General features: G+C 64.8%; 1 protein-coding gene across 2 annotated transcripts in view; it reads left to right on the top strand.

Moving 5' to 3' along the window:
* IGFN1 (immunoglobulin like and fibronectin type III domain containing 1) overlaps positions 1-13,220 on the top strand; it is a 32,933-nt gene extending 19,713 nt beyond the window's left edge. For both annotated transcript variants that reach the window (XM_040263220.1, XM_040263219.1), the window contains 13 exons: positions 6-1,785; positions 2,238-2,362; positions 2,937-3,078; positions 3,368-3,667; positions 4,177-4,476; positions 4,919-5,092; positions 5,837-5,965; positions 7,167-7,469; positions 8,352-8,440; positions 9,762-9,957; positions 10,721-11,029; positions 11,623-11,949; positions 12,679-13,220. In XM_040263220.1, the coding sequence (XP_040119154.1) occupies positions 6-1,785; positions 2,238-2,362; positions 2,937-3,078; positions 3,368-3,667; positions 4,177-4,476; positions 4,919-5,092; positions 5,837-5,965; positions 7,167-7,469; positions 8,352-8,440; positions 9,762-9,957; positions 10,721-11,029; positions 11,623-11,949; positions 12,679-12,932 (4,428 nt within the window). In that variant the 3' untranslated portion in view covers positions 12,933-13,220. The remainder of the gene's footprint in view (positions 1-5; positions 1,786-2,237; positions 2,363-2,936; positions 3,079-3,367; positions 3,668-4,176; positions 4,477-4,918; positions 5,093-5,836; positions 5,966-7,166; positions 7,470-8,351; positions 8,441-9,761; positions 9,958-10,720; positions 11,030-11,622; positions 11,950-12,678) is intronic.
* The last annotated feature ends 406 nt before the right edge of the window (positions 13,221-13,626 follow it).

Below are 13,626 nucleotides of genomic sequence, written 5' to 3'. Positions count from 1 at the left end.
CTAAGGCTGGTTATGGGGATGGTTTAGGGGGTTCTGGAGGAATGGGGTCAGAGGCTAAGGCTGGTTATCGGGATGGTTTAGGGGGTTCTGGAGGAATGGGGGCAGGGGCTAGGGGAATGGCGTCAGGGAGTAAGGGAGGTTACAGGGGTGACTCAAAAGGACCTGTGGCAATGGGGCCAGAGGATGAGGTGGGCTTCAGAGATGGTTCAGGGGAATTTCAAGGAGTAGGCTCACTGGCTGGGGTGGGAGAGGACGGTGGACTCAGAGGCCAGGAGATCATGGGTCATGGCTCGGGATACTGGGCGGCCTCAGAGGGGCCTTACAGTGGCACGAGCCCCAAGGATGGTCCAGAGGAGGGCAGAGGGACAGGGCTGGTGGGAGGCGCAGGTGCGGGGCTGGGCTCCGGCATAGCCGGACGTCTGGGTACCGTGGATGGTGTAGCTCATGGGGACGGCCCCAGGGGCCCAGGGATGCTGGGGGTTCCGGGAGGCCCGTCGATGCTTTCAGATGGGTGGGGTTCTGAGAGTGGTTTGAGGGGCTCTGGATGCCCAGGCACCCCTGAGGTGTGGGGGGCTGTGAGTTCTGAAGGGAAGTCAGGTATCACAGGGCAGCGAGACGGCTCTGGGCTCCCAGGGTACCCTGGGCATAGAGGGGCTCCCAGTGGGGAGGGCGGGGCTTCTGGGGTCCCTGATGGTCGGGGGGCATTGCAGGGCGAGACCTGGGCAGAGTCAGCTGCTCAGGAATCCACACGTGACCAGGACTCCTGGAAATCAGGTCCAGGGGCGGCAGGCAGGGGTCCGGCATCTGCCCAGGGAGCATTGGCCCCTCAGGGTGCCGGGGCTGCACAGCTGGGTGGCAAGAGGGTGGGGGCCGGACGAGGGGCCCCTGTGGGCACAGGCCAGGGTCTGGACGGCAGCCAGTTGCCTGCAGAAAGGGGCAGATCCACATCAGGGCCCGCCGGTGGGCGTGGGGAAAGACACGTGTGGGGCCCAGGCGGAGAAGACTTGAGGTCTGGCCAGGACAGCTCTGGAGCCTGGGACCAGCCCCCAGGCCCCTGGGCTTCGAGCTCCCTCCAGGGGGAAGATGCCATTCACAGGGGGACCCAAGAAAGGCCAGAGGGCTCCTGGGGCTGGGAGGGGGCTCCAGACGGAGAGGAGGCTGGTGGGGGGCAAAGCCCAGGCTTCTGGGATGGCAAAGCTTCGGGTCTGGGAAGGAGCAGGGCTAGCGGCCCAGGGGACTCAAGTGTCCCCAGAAAGGCGACTTCTGCTGGTGGGGAGGACGGCTCCTCCCGAAAGCCCGGGGGTTCGGGACGACAGGGAGCCCAGGATGGCCTGGATGGTCGCTATGGCAGAAAAGAGCCTGGCGATGGGTCGTGGGGTCAGGGGCCTGGCGCTCCGCCGGGCGCAGGACACAGGAGAGGAAGGGGCTCCCTGGACGCTGAGGATGACAGGGCCCACGGCCCAGAGGCCCTGGCAGAGTACGAGGCGCTGGATGAGGCCGGCGTGGCAGAGAGGAGGCTGGGCCCGTACAGGAGCAGGACTCAGACCTGGTCCAGGGTCGATCCTGGAGCAGCAAAGCGAGGGGGGGCAGATGAGGTCAGAGACCTGGGGCAGCCGCCTGGCGGAGAGGACACGGGGTACCCTGGGGAGCCCCTCAGCCGCCTGGGCAGCGGCAGAGCTGGCAGAGGCAGCGGGTCAGACACCTACGGCTGGAAGAGGGACGCCCCCCCGAGCCCCAGATCCAGACACAAGCTTGGCACTGGCAGCTTCTCTGAGGACCCCCGAGGTAGGTGCCTCCGTTGTCCTGGCTCTGGGGGCGGGGCCGGGGGTCTCCCTGGACACTGGGGTGTAGGGCTGCCCCCAGGCCTGCCTCTGGGCCCAGGACTTTGCTGCTGTCCCTGAGCCCCATTTCGAGGGACCTTTTCTCCAATCAGGAAGCTACTCTTCCTCCCTGTACGGGTGGGACGCAGGCTTCTCGGGGCTGAGAGCCCTTCTGGTGTCTGTCTTGACCCCTGTGTCCAAGGCACTGGACTTGGTGGGTCACCCAGATGTCCCCTTGGGTGACCTTGGGCCCTTCATCTCCCTGGGCCCCCAGACTCCCTGTACCAGGCTGAGCCCTGCGGAGAAAACGGGGTGGTCTGGCCTTGCTGGCAGGACGTGTGGCCCCCAGGGTGCAGCGGGAAGCTGGGCGAGGCGATCCCTGGGCACCCAGCCCCCCTCCTCGCTGTGTCCCTCCAGGCCCCGCTGGCCACTTCTCCCAGGGCCTGGCTGACACAGAGGTGGAGCGTGGGGAGGCCGCCGTGCTCTCCTGCACCCTCACACGCAACCTGGGCCCCGGAGCCTGGTTTAAGGATGGAGTCAAGGTACTGCCCCCCCCAGCCCTGCTGACCCCCGCTTTGCCAACCAGCCTGTGGGGGAGGGCTGAGCGAACGAAGCAGAGGGGCACAGACAGCAGCGGCTTTGCAAGAAGGAGATTTGACTCTGCTGTAACAGCGCCAACTCTGGGAGAAGTTTACATGGCCAACAACTTGGTGTGTTTGGAAAGGGCTGTCTCTTTGAGTGGACGTGTACTCCACCCAGTGCCCCCTGGACAGGCCCCTGGCCCTCCCGCTACCATCCAACCTGCCTTCCTGTCCCAGCACCTGGTGAAGTCTGTACCTGGGGCTCTGGACTCCCTGAGCAGCCCCCACCCCTCTACTAACACCTCAGTGGGAGTAGGCCCAGGACTCTGGAGCTCAGCTTTGTCCTCAGCTGATTTCTGGCCCAGTAGCGCTGCCCACTTCATGGGTCGTTGGACGGCTGAGATGCTAAACGGGGGGCCTGGCTCCTGCCGAGCACGAACGGGCATTCCCTCCGCAGCTGCAATAATAGGCCCTGGCCAGCTTTGGGAGGGGCTGCACGGGGTGGGTGACCCGCCTTCTGTGGCCTCGTTCTCAGCTCAGCGCCCAGGACGGAGTCGCTTTCGAGCAGGACGGGCTGGCGCACAGGCTCGTCATCACCCAGGCGGACGGGACGCGGGCCGGGAGGTACAGCTTTGCAGCCGGCGGCCAGCAGAGCGAGGCCACGCTGACCGTCCACGGTGAGGCCCGGCCCTGCCCTCCCTGACAGCCAGCTCTCAGCCAGTTACGCATGCCAGGGCTGCGAGTCTGGACGTGTCCCTGGCCTGTGGCCCGCGTCCCGTCTCGCTCTCCATCGAGAGGTTGATGCTGTTGTAACGAGCAGCCTGAACACTCCCCCTCCTCGTCAGTGTGTCCTCGGGGAGGTCTGGCCCCCGGGGACCCCCACCCCTGACTCTTGGGCCCTGTGCTATCCAGACCCCCGGGGCCCCTCCTCCGCCAGCTCTGATTCTCATGCCCTGTTCCCCCCAGACCCCCCAGTCATCACTCCGGACGTCGCCGCGCAGCTGAGGGAGCCGCTGGTGGTCAAGGCTGGGAAGCCGGTGACCATGAAGGTCCCCTTCCAGAGCTGCCTCCCGGTCCAGGCCACCTGGAGGAAGGATGGGGAGGAGGTGGCCAGTGGCAGTGGCCACGGCGCCCAGGTGGCTGTGGGGGACGGCTTCACGCGGCTGTGCCTCCCCAGCGCCAGCAGGCAGGACCGTGGCCAGTACGGCGTCACCCTGAGGAGCAAGGGCGGCTCCACGCAGGCCGAGCTCACCCTGCAGGTCCTAGGTGCCAGCCTGGCCCTCACCCTGTCCTGGGCCCCGCCTAGCCCCCCACAGCCCTGACCCCCGTGTGTGCGCTGCCCAAGACCAAACCTGCCCGAGTTGGACGTGCCTTCCTCACACTGATTGGAAGATGCAGCTTAGACAAACCGGGGGGGTCCTCGGGGGAGACTGGCCAAGTATCTCCTGGGGGTGTCACGGGGTGGGTGGTGGCCCCTGCCTGGAGTCACGTCAGTCGGGCTCCTTGTGGACCACGTGGAGGGCCCGGGCAGGGAGGCTCCGCTCTGTAGCCCACAGCTACCGGGGGCACTGCCTGTGGCCGGAGCCCCTGCAGGTGGGCGCCTTCCGTGTCATTCCCGGGGGCTGTGCGTGTCAGGGCTGGAGACCAGGGCCCCTCGAGGTGAAGCCCACCTAGGCCTTCCACTGCAGGCAAGCATGCCCACTGAGGGGGGGAGTGCGGCTCCCCTGTGGCTCCCCTGACCCCCCTCTCTTCCCGCTCCTCTTGGGGGTCCCCAGACAAGCCCCAGCCCCCGCAGGGCCCCCTGGAGGTGCAGGACGGCCACGGGGCTGGAGTCCACCTGCGCTGGCGGCCCCCGAAGGATGACGGCGGCCAGGCCCTGCAGCATTACGAGGTGGAGCGGCGGCAGGCCGGCCGGAGCGCGTGGCTGAAGGTGGGCGAGCCCCACTCAGACAGCACCACCTTCACGGACACCCACACGGAGCAGGGCAAGAAGTATGCCTACCGTGTGCGGGCCGTGACTGCGGAGGGGCCCGGGGATGCCCTGGAGTCCGAGGAGGTGCTGGTGGCACCTGAGGGTGAGCAGATGGGGGGACCAGGGTGGGGACACTGCTGGGCTCCGCACCGTGCCCAGAGGTGGGGGGCTCTCCAGGCCCTGAGAGGCCCCAGCTTCTCTGGGGCCTGGAGGCTGGATCAGTGGGCAGGACGCAGGGGTCTTGTGCAGCTGTGGCTCTGTGGGGCGGGGTGGACGGCACAGCCGCTCTCCGAGGCTCATCCTCCTTCTGGGGCACCTCCCAGGGGCTCGGGGTGGAGGGGCTCAGGGCTGGCTCTTGTCCCCCAGAGCGTGGTGCCTCCCTATTTCCGTCACTCCTGCCCCCAACGGTGTGGGCTGGCTCCCACGCTGGCCGCCCCCGGAGGGGCGGCATGTGGCCTCCCCCAGGGCCCGCTCCTCCTCCAGGTACCCCCCAGGAGCTGGGGCTTCTCCCTGCCCTGGCCAACCAGCACCTCCTTCCCCTGCAGCTCGGCCCGGGCCCCCGCCCCCGCCGTCCATCCTATCCGCCTCCAGCCAGGGCGTCACTCTGTCCTGGACGGCGCCCCGGGGCCCCGGGAGCGCCCACATCCTCGGCTACCTGATCGAGAAGCGCAAGAAGGGAAGCAACACCTGGGTGGCTGTGAACCAGGATCCAGTGCCCGGTGAGCGGCCTGGGGGGTGGTGGGCACCGTCCTGGCCTCCAGAGCCTCGCTGGACCCCCCGGCCTGGGTCTTTTGTTGGGGCAGCATCAAGCCAGATGACTTAACTGTTTGCTTCTTCTCCGTTCATCTGGCCGTGCTGGGCTGGGCTTCGCTCGCTCTGGAGAGCAGGGGCCCCTCTCTAGGCCGGGTGCACGCGCATCGCACTGTGAGCTTCCCTTGCGGAGGAGGGGCCCTGGGCCTTCGGGCTGCAGTTCAGTGCGCCCGCCCTACGGAGTCGATTCTGAGAAACTGCTTTCTGGGCCCAGATGAACTCAGAAAAGCCCATGCCCAGGCCCAAGGACACAGGGGCTCAGAATGCCCGGCAGGCCGTACTCCTTGGAGCTCAGCCTCCGTGTCTCTGAAAAGAGGAAACCTTGGGCTCTGCCACTGACAGGCTCCCTTTAATCGAGGTGGGACAGCAGGTCTAAGGCGCGGGGGCGCCAAGCCCTGGGGGCGCCTGCCCCGGGCTGCCCTGCAAGGCGGGGGGGGGGTTGCTGAGCGCTGGGGGCGCCTGCCCCAGGCTGCCCTGCAAGGCAGGGGCAGAACCGCACAGGGACCCTGAGACCCTGCACAGCGCCCTCCGCCTTGAGAGGACTGGGCCTCCTGGAGGGGCAGCAGGACGTGCGGAGCTGTAGGGCCAGGCCGGCCCCGTCTGGGCGTTGCCGGCCCCGTTGGGCAGGATTGATGTGCAGGGGCCTCCCACAGAGAAGAAGTGGACAGTGGGGGACCTGCGGCAAGGCTGGCAGTATGAGTTCCGGGTCACGGCCGTGGCCCCCTCCGGCCGGGGAGAGCCTGGACCCCCGTCAGAGGCCGTCTTCGCCCGCGACCCCATGAGTAAGTGGGGTACCGACCCCTGGGGAGCTGGGGTCAGGGGCGGAATGAAGGTGGAAAGGCCTTGAGAGTGATGAATGATTTAGGGAGCCGTCACTGGGACAGACCCAGGCCGGAGGTGGGGGTTGGCAGAGTCCCACCCGGAACGTCCCGGGTCAGCCCTCTCCCTGGCTCGATTCCTGCAAGCTCCCGCTCTCTCCTGTGAGGAGGCGTCATCCCTGGAGTGGAGGGGGGGTCACAGGGGAGGCTCACCGCCAATTTTCCATTCGCTCATCACCTACCGGGTGCTGGCATGGTCCCAGGAAGCACATGCGGGCTTGGGAAACTCCCGGTCTAGAGCGGCGCTGCCCTACCTGTGGCCCCAGTGCCCACGGCAGGCAGCCGGGATGCCAGGAGAGAAAGCTGCCCCGCTTTGTTTGATGCGCATTTCCCAAATTCGAGCACAGAATACCTTTCCCACGAAACACCTGTCAAAGCATCTCTCCACAGCACACGGCTGCCCTGTGCACCTCCCCTGAGCTCTTACCCTCAAGGGCCCACTGCTGACAAGCCCCAGGCGTGCAGCAAGCTCCTGGCCGCTATGGATTGGCCGGAGGCGTCCTTCTGTGTCAGCCGGGCCCTGAGCAGGGTGGCTATGGGGCTTGGACAGACTCAAGGAATCTGGGGGGCTACCCCCCAGGTGGTGCCCCAGGCTGGGAGGCCAGAGCCCTGGGCCACTGTGCAGCCCACAAAGCCCTTTATACACGTCACAGCTTTGCTATGAAAACCTCACGGGCAGATGGGCCCCGTTTTACAGGTAAAAAGCACAGAGTGTGGACCAGGCACCGAGGCAGTCTCGACCAGGAGCTCAAAGCTCAGAACAGAAAGACGCAGAATTCTAGCCTTTAGGGATCCTGGGACCCAAGGATGCATCAAAGAACACAGCAGCTTTGGGAATTACGGGTGGAGTTAGGGGAAGGAGGTTGGCAGGCTGGGGAGTGGGTGGAAGGAGTCAGGGGAGGCTTCCTGGAGGAGGAGAGCTGGGATCGGCGGTGCAGACGCAGGAAGAGCCCAGGACAGAGTCAGGGTTTGGGCCCAGGCAGGAGCTTCAGCAAAGAGCTTAAGAGAAAGGAACCCCTGGCCACCCACCCAGGGAGGGTCCACTGAGGGGGACTTCCCTCAGAAGAGGTGATGCCACTCCTGACGCCCCGTGGTGCCCGTCCAGGACCCCCGGGGCCCGTGAGGGATCTCCAGGTCACGGACACGTCGCACACCAGCATCACCCTGAGCTGGGCTCAGCCCGACACCCAGGACGGGGACGAACCACAGGGCTACGTGGTGGAACTGCGCGGCTCAGCCAGCCTGCAGTGGGCCCCGTGCCACACGGGCACAGTGCAGGGCACCACCTACACGGCCAAGGGGCTGCGGCCCCGGGAGAGCTACCTGCTGCGGGTGACGGCCGTGAACGACGGGGGCCCTGGCCAGCCCACTGCCCTGGGCTCGGCGGTGGAAGCCGTGCCTGCCTCGGGTGAGGCCCCCTCCCTCCTCCAGGCCAGGCCCTTCCCGGGGGCCTCTCCCCAGTTCAGAGAAGGGCCACATCCTGGGCGCCTAGCAGGGGCAGGGCGCTGGGCGAGGGAGGCCTTGCGGAAATGCATTTTCATCACGGCTCATGCCAAGTCCTACCAGCTCAGCACTCTCCCCAGATTTCGGATGAGGACACCGAGGTCAGGGGTCAGGAGTGCGCTGCCCTGGGCCTGGCCGCTGGCGCTCAGCAGAGCCCGGGTGACCGACCCCAAGGCCCAGGCTCGCTCCAGCACTCTTTGCTGCTTCCCGAGTGTGGCTCAAGAGGGCCCAGTGCCCCTCAGCTCCTGCCCAGCTCCCGTCAGAGCAGAGGCCCCCCAGGCCCTGTTCCTTGGAAGCAGGACAGTCTCTTCCTGGGGGCGCTTTCATTGCTGGAGCAGCTAGCCTGTCTTTGGCCCAAGCTGAAACTGGGCCGTCCCAGTGGAGCCCAGGTGTCCGTGTGGCGATAAGGGGGACGCACAGAGAAGAGCTCCCCGAGTCTGTGTCCAGAGCCCAGAGCCTTGTCCTGCCCTGCCCCCACTCCAGGGCTCTCCCGCCACTTCCTGCCTCAAGTGGGTCATTGTCTCATCACAAGACACAGGAGTGTTTCCATGCCGGCCTGACCCCCCCTCCCCCCGAGGCTGCGCAGCACGGCTTCCCTGCAGGAATCCCCTCCAGCCCCCTCTCCAGGTCCTGCAGGGCCCCCATCCGATGTCCCACGGGGTCTCAGCGTCCCACGGGGTCTCGGCGTCCCAGGGCAGCCCAGCGTCCTCCTGCAGCCCTGCCCGGCCGTGACCAGGGCTGGGGCCCAAGTGCAGAGGGAGCTGACAGGCCACCTCGTGTGTTCTAGTCCGCCCCAAGTTCCGCACAGATGCCGGCATGAAGGACTTGCTGACGGTCAGAGCTGGGGACACCGTCCGTGTGCCCATCTACTTTGAGGTGAGCACACGTATTGAGCTTCGGGGGACAGAGTCAGCCCTGAGAGTCTCCTCTCTTCCCTGCTCGTTGGGGACCTGGGCTCGTGCTGGAAGTCCGGCGGTGGAGAGGAGTGTGGGGGTCCCGCTGCAGACAGCCCTGTGCTGAGCGCCGGTTGCCGCTCCGCCCCCCGTCTGCAAGCCCCTCTGGTGGTGGCTCCCGGGACTGCGCCTCTAAGCCCACCCCACATCACCTTGGTCTGGGAAGGGGGTCCTTGACTTCAGAAAGTGTGTTGTGTGAGCACGCAGCCTGCCTCTGACTCAGGACGACCTCCACAGCAGCACCTGTCTGTGGGCACGTGGTTGAGCAGCCAGGGTGGTTAGAAGCATGGGTGACCTGGATTCAAATTCTGACCCCAGCCTGCACTGACTGACTTTCGACACATATCTCAACGTCTGTGTTCCCACGTCCTCTGTCAAACGTGTTTAACAGTAGTAACATCTCAAAGAGTTGTTCTGAGGATTCGAGGAATCCGTAATTGAAAGCACATAAACAGTGCTGGGCAAGTGGCAAGTACCCAGGGTGTATCACCTATCATGATTACTGTTGCTGTTGCTGTTGTTTAAACCGTCATCATCTGTGTAGGAAGCTCACAGGTGGCAGAGCCAGATTCAAACCCCAGCCTATCTCTAAATCACGTGTTCTTAACTGAGACCACGATGATGACAGTGGCAATGATGACCAAACGTGGAAGACGCACTGAGCGTCTGCTCTGAGCTTCCCTCTATCAGCCATTTCTCGGGTTCTCAGACAAGCCTGTGAGGTCGGTCACTGTTCGTGGCCCCAGGTGACTCACGCCCAGTGCTGAGAGAGAGGGGCCCAGCCATCAGGCAGGGTCAGGCCCCCATCCTCTCCCTGCTGAACCCCTGCAGGGACCCCCGAGTCACTGGCCTTCCGGGCCTGGGCACCAGCTGGTCAGTATGCTCCTCCCACAAGTGCTCCCCTCCCACGAGTGCTCCCCACTCCCCCCTGCCCTTGAGCCCCCTCGTCCGGTGAACCCAGAGCCAATCATGCTTTCCTGGTCAAACCTCACAACAGCAGCTCGTGGCTCATAAAACGAAGCCCAGGTGTCTGCACCGTGCGATGTGCAAGGCCCTTACCCCCTCAGCCGCCCTGCCTCTGCCTCACCCGCTCATTTCCCCTCAACCCCGCCATGCCCACCTGTCCACCAGCCTTTCCCGGGCCAGCTCCGCCCCAGGGCCTCTCCTCACACCCACACCCCAGCCCAGCGCAAAGCCGTCCCTCCCACCAAACTCCCCTCTCACCCCCTCTCCTCCGTGTCCAGGCCGCGCCCATCCCGGAGGTGACCTGGCTGAAGGATGGCTCGCCCTTGCCTAAGCGGAGTGTGGCCTCCGTCAAGGACGGTCTCACCCAGCTCCTGGTCCCGTCGGCCAGCCTCGACGACAGTGGCGTCTACACTGTGGTACTGAGGAGCCTGCGCGGGGAGGAGGCCACCTACAGCTTCCGCCTCAGGGTGGCAGGTGAGGCTGGCCTGCCCTGGGCTGGACTCAGATGGGCCACTCCAGACCCTTGCTGTGCGCCCACCCAGAGGGAGAGAGCAGGAGGGGCCGAGGGAGCGGGGCTTCACCGTCCTCCTGCTCCGGGTGCCTGGGGACAGCTGAGCACAGTCTTCAGGACCCGGCTGTCCCTCCTCTGGGTCAGTGAGCAGAGACAGTCACTGCCATCCCATCGGCCCAAGGAGCGCTGGGAAGAACTGTCTGTGGTCCTCACCTGGGATGAAGGTGGTCCCCCGGCCCAGCCCCAAGGGGTTTTCTCAAACCCAGAGCTAGCCACCAGTTGACGGTGGGGGCTCTGTAACTTGGTCTTACGGAAGCCCCACTCTGTTCCCGCGTCCTGTCTCATGAGGTAGATCCAAATGCCTCCTTGAGAGGCATTCAATCCTCCAGCAGTAACTGCAGGGCTGGCCCAGTTCTCTCTGGTTCCCCTGCCTGGGGAGACGGTGTCTTCCAGGGCCTTGGAAGAAGAGGGGCCCGGGGAAGGACTTGGGAACCCAGGCAGGATTCGGGGACCCAGGGTAGAACTTGGGGACTTAGGCAGGACTCAGGCCCTGGAGCAGGACATGGGGAGACGGGGCAGTTCTCAGGGGACTCAGGTCGGGCAGGACTTAGGCCCTGGCAGGATATGGGAACCTGGGCAGGACTGGAGCCCCGGGCAGGGCTCACCAGGGGCCCCGGGCCCAGTCAGGCGCACACGAGCCCCAGCCTTCCCCCTCTGTCCCCACAGCGCGCCCGCGGGCGCCAGGGCCCATCGTGCTGCGGGAGGGCACACCGGGCTCGGTGACCATCGAGTGGGAACCGTCCCCGGACGAGGCGGAGGCGGGCGCCGCGCCGCTGCACTACACGGTGCTGATGCGCACCTCGGCCCGCGCGCCCTGGTGTCCGGCGGCCGAGCGCCTGCACAACTGCCGCTTCACCCTGGTGGGCGTCCTCCCGGGCCACGAGTACCACTTCCGCGTGGTGGCCAAGAACGAGCTGGGCGCCAGCGAGCCCTCGGACACGCGCCAGCCCTGGGTCGTCCCGCGCCAGCCGCCTGGTGAGCTCGGCGTCCACGGCGCCAGGGGCGGGGTTGGAGGCGGGTCCCCGTCCCTGTCCTCAGGCTCCGCCTCTGCGGGGAGAACGCGAGGGCCCGATGCCTGCGGGGCTCGGGGCCTCTCAAGCCAGAGGCGGGCGGTACAGTAGACAGCGGTCAGTGCTTCTCTGAAAACAGTCCTTTGCGGCCAGATGGATTCGAAACTTCAAAGCAGTCGCCCGAAAAATCAGGCCCTATAATCAGATGTACGTTTTCACGATTTTCTAAAATGGAAAAGCGTCTGAAGGTTCCACATCAGATGCTAGCTGTGGTCATCCGTAGGTTTAGGTCCTGCTCAGTTTTCATTTCTTCTTTTGATTTCGTGTATGTTCCAATTTGCCCACAGTGCGTGTGTGTTAGCTTGCAGTACAGGGGAAAAAAATCCAAAAAAATTTTTAAAAAAGGATAAAAAAATGAGTGCAGCAGCCTTGGGGTCAAGTTTGCAGGCGAGATGTCAGGGAGCCCCGGCTCGCCCGCCTCCACCAGGAGCTTCCCACCCCCGGCTCCCCACCGCCCTTCCGGCTCTCTGACCTTCCGCTTTCCGCTTTCCGCCACAGACAAGGTCGCGGCGAGGGCCCCGAGCTTCCGGGAGCCCGACCTGAGCCAGAAGCCGCGCTTCCTGGTGGGCCTGCGCCCCCACCTGCTGCCCCTGGGCAGTGAGTGCTGCATGACCTGCGCCGTGCAGGGCCAGCCACGCCCCCACGTCTCCTGGTTCAAGAACGACCAGAGCCTGGCCAACCACCCCGCCGCGTACACCACCGACGTGATGGGTGTGTGCTCCCTAGTCATCCCCAGCGTCTCCGCCACGGACGGCGGCCAGTACAAGGCGGTGGCTGAGAACACGCTGGGCCAGGCGGTCAGCACCGCCACTCTCATCGTCGTGGGTGAGGCTGCCCGGCTCGGGCTTGAGCTGGCTGGGGGTGGGGGTGGGGGGCCAGGGGACAGCCCCAGCTGTCTTCAGGGAGCCCCCTGGGAGGGTGGGCTGGGGCCAGGAGGGCAGGTTCGCAGCCTGGCTCTCTGTGAACTCCCTTACTTAACGTCTTCCTGGGGCCCTGGTTTGCTCACCTATAAGATGCGGTGGGCAAGATCACAGGTGAGCAGCTCTTGGTTTGAGGGGCTGCATGCCACCCACCTAAGTGTCCCAGAACAGGCTTGCCCTTGCCCCTGTTTTGAACGAGAGAGAAAGCTGCTATGCACCTTTGTGAACATGCCCAGAGACAGACACGTAGTGCCCCCAGGCCACGAGGCTCTCTTGTCAATAGTCTCCTTTTCAGTAAGACAAATAATGTGTTCCTAAGAAAACATTTTGCCCTGATAACATCTTATATTTTGAAAAGCAAGAAGGAAAAGTAACTCCTAACATTGTGAATTATTCAGAATTGACTTTTGTGCAGTGATGACCCTTTCAACCCTGGGGAGGAACATTTCAAAGTGCCCGGCTCATGTGCACACTAGTGTCTGGGGACCCTAGGGGCTGGGGAAGAAGAACCTGGCCCAAACTCAGAGAGCATCTGGTGGCTGTGGCCCCATAGCAGAGCTCCCAGGCCTGGCCCCCTGCGGGGTTGTGTTGACCTTGGGACAAGCCGGGCACCCTGGTCTTCTGTGTTTTGCAGAGCCCAGCGATGAGCCCCGCCACACCCTGGAATGGCCCTGCCTGGCCCCTCAGCCGCCGGATGACCACGGATCCCTGAAGCTCCACTCCTCATATCACACCCGCCTGGGGAGCCCATCCAAGGGGGTGGAGGATGCTGGCCATGCCCAGAGCCTCAGGGGGAGGCGAGCGACGGGGAAGCTCCTTCAGGGGGGTGTGGAGTCTTCGGGGAAGGCACAGAGGAAGCAGGCATTTAGACTCCCAGCTTTGAGCTGAGTCGCTGGACAGCACGGCCGCAAGGCTCCTGCTTGGGGATCAGAAGGCAGGGGTCTGTCTGCAGGATGGAGCCTAAGTCCTCGATACCCTAGGCTGGGCTGTTAGAGGGAGGGCGGGAAGAGCTGGGTCTGTGTGCCCATGGTGAGGGGAAAGCGAGGGGTCAGAGGACCTGGGCGGGGCCGGGGCTGGATGGCATGTGTGTGTTTGTGTGTGTGGTGTGGATGCATGCACGCTAGGGGGAGACGCTTTCTGTATGCTGTTTCTTCATTAAAACACTGGCTAACACAGGCAAACACTCTGCAAATGAATTTGGGGTCTGCATACTGGGGAGAGATTGATTTCCTGTGCGGAGTCTCTGTGCCAGCCTCCAGGGTGATGGGGGGTGGGGGAGTCGGGGGTTTGGGGGGTGGGGGGCGCCCGGGCGCCCCCGCCCGCCCGGCGGGGGGTTTCTGGCTGGAGGGAAGAGTTCTATTGGAACTGGGCTCTTCTGCAGTTAGTTCCAAGGCTGTGAAAGCTGAGCCTGTCCTGAGGGTCTGTGTGGTGGAGAGACCTCCCTGAGCCCCAGCCCGTGTCTCTGGCCCACCTCTGTCTGACCAAATCCTGTGCAAATCCTGGGGATCCTAGTTCCCCAACCAGGGATGGAATCCGGGCCTCTTGGCAGTGAGAGTGAGGGTCCTAACCACCAGACAGCCAG

Source organism: Oryx dammah, unplaced genomic scaffold (genome assembly GCF_014754425.2).
Source record: "Oryx dammah isolate SB20612 unplaced genomic scaffold, SCBI_Odam_1.1 HiC_scaffold_21, whole genome shotgun sequence".
Lineage (NCBI taxonomy): Eukaryota > Metazoa > Chordata > Mammalia > Artiodactyla > Bovidae > Oryx > Oryx dammah.
This window is presented reverse-complemented; position numbering and strand designations above follow the sequence as displayed.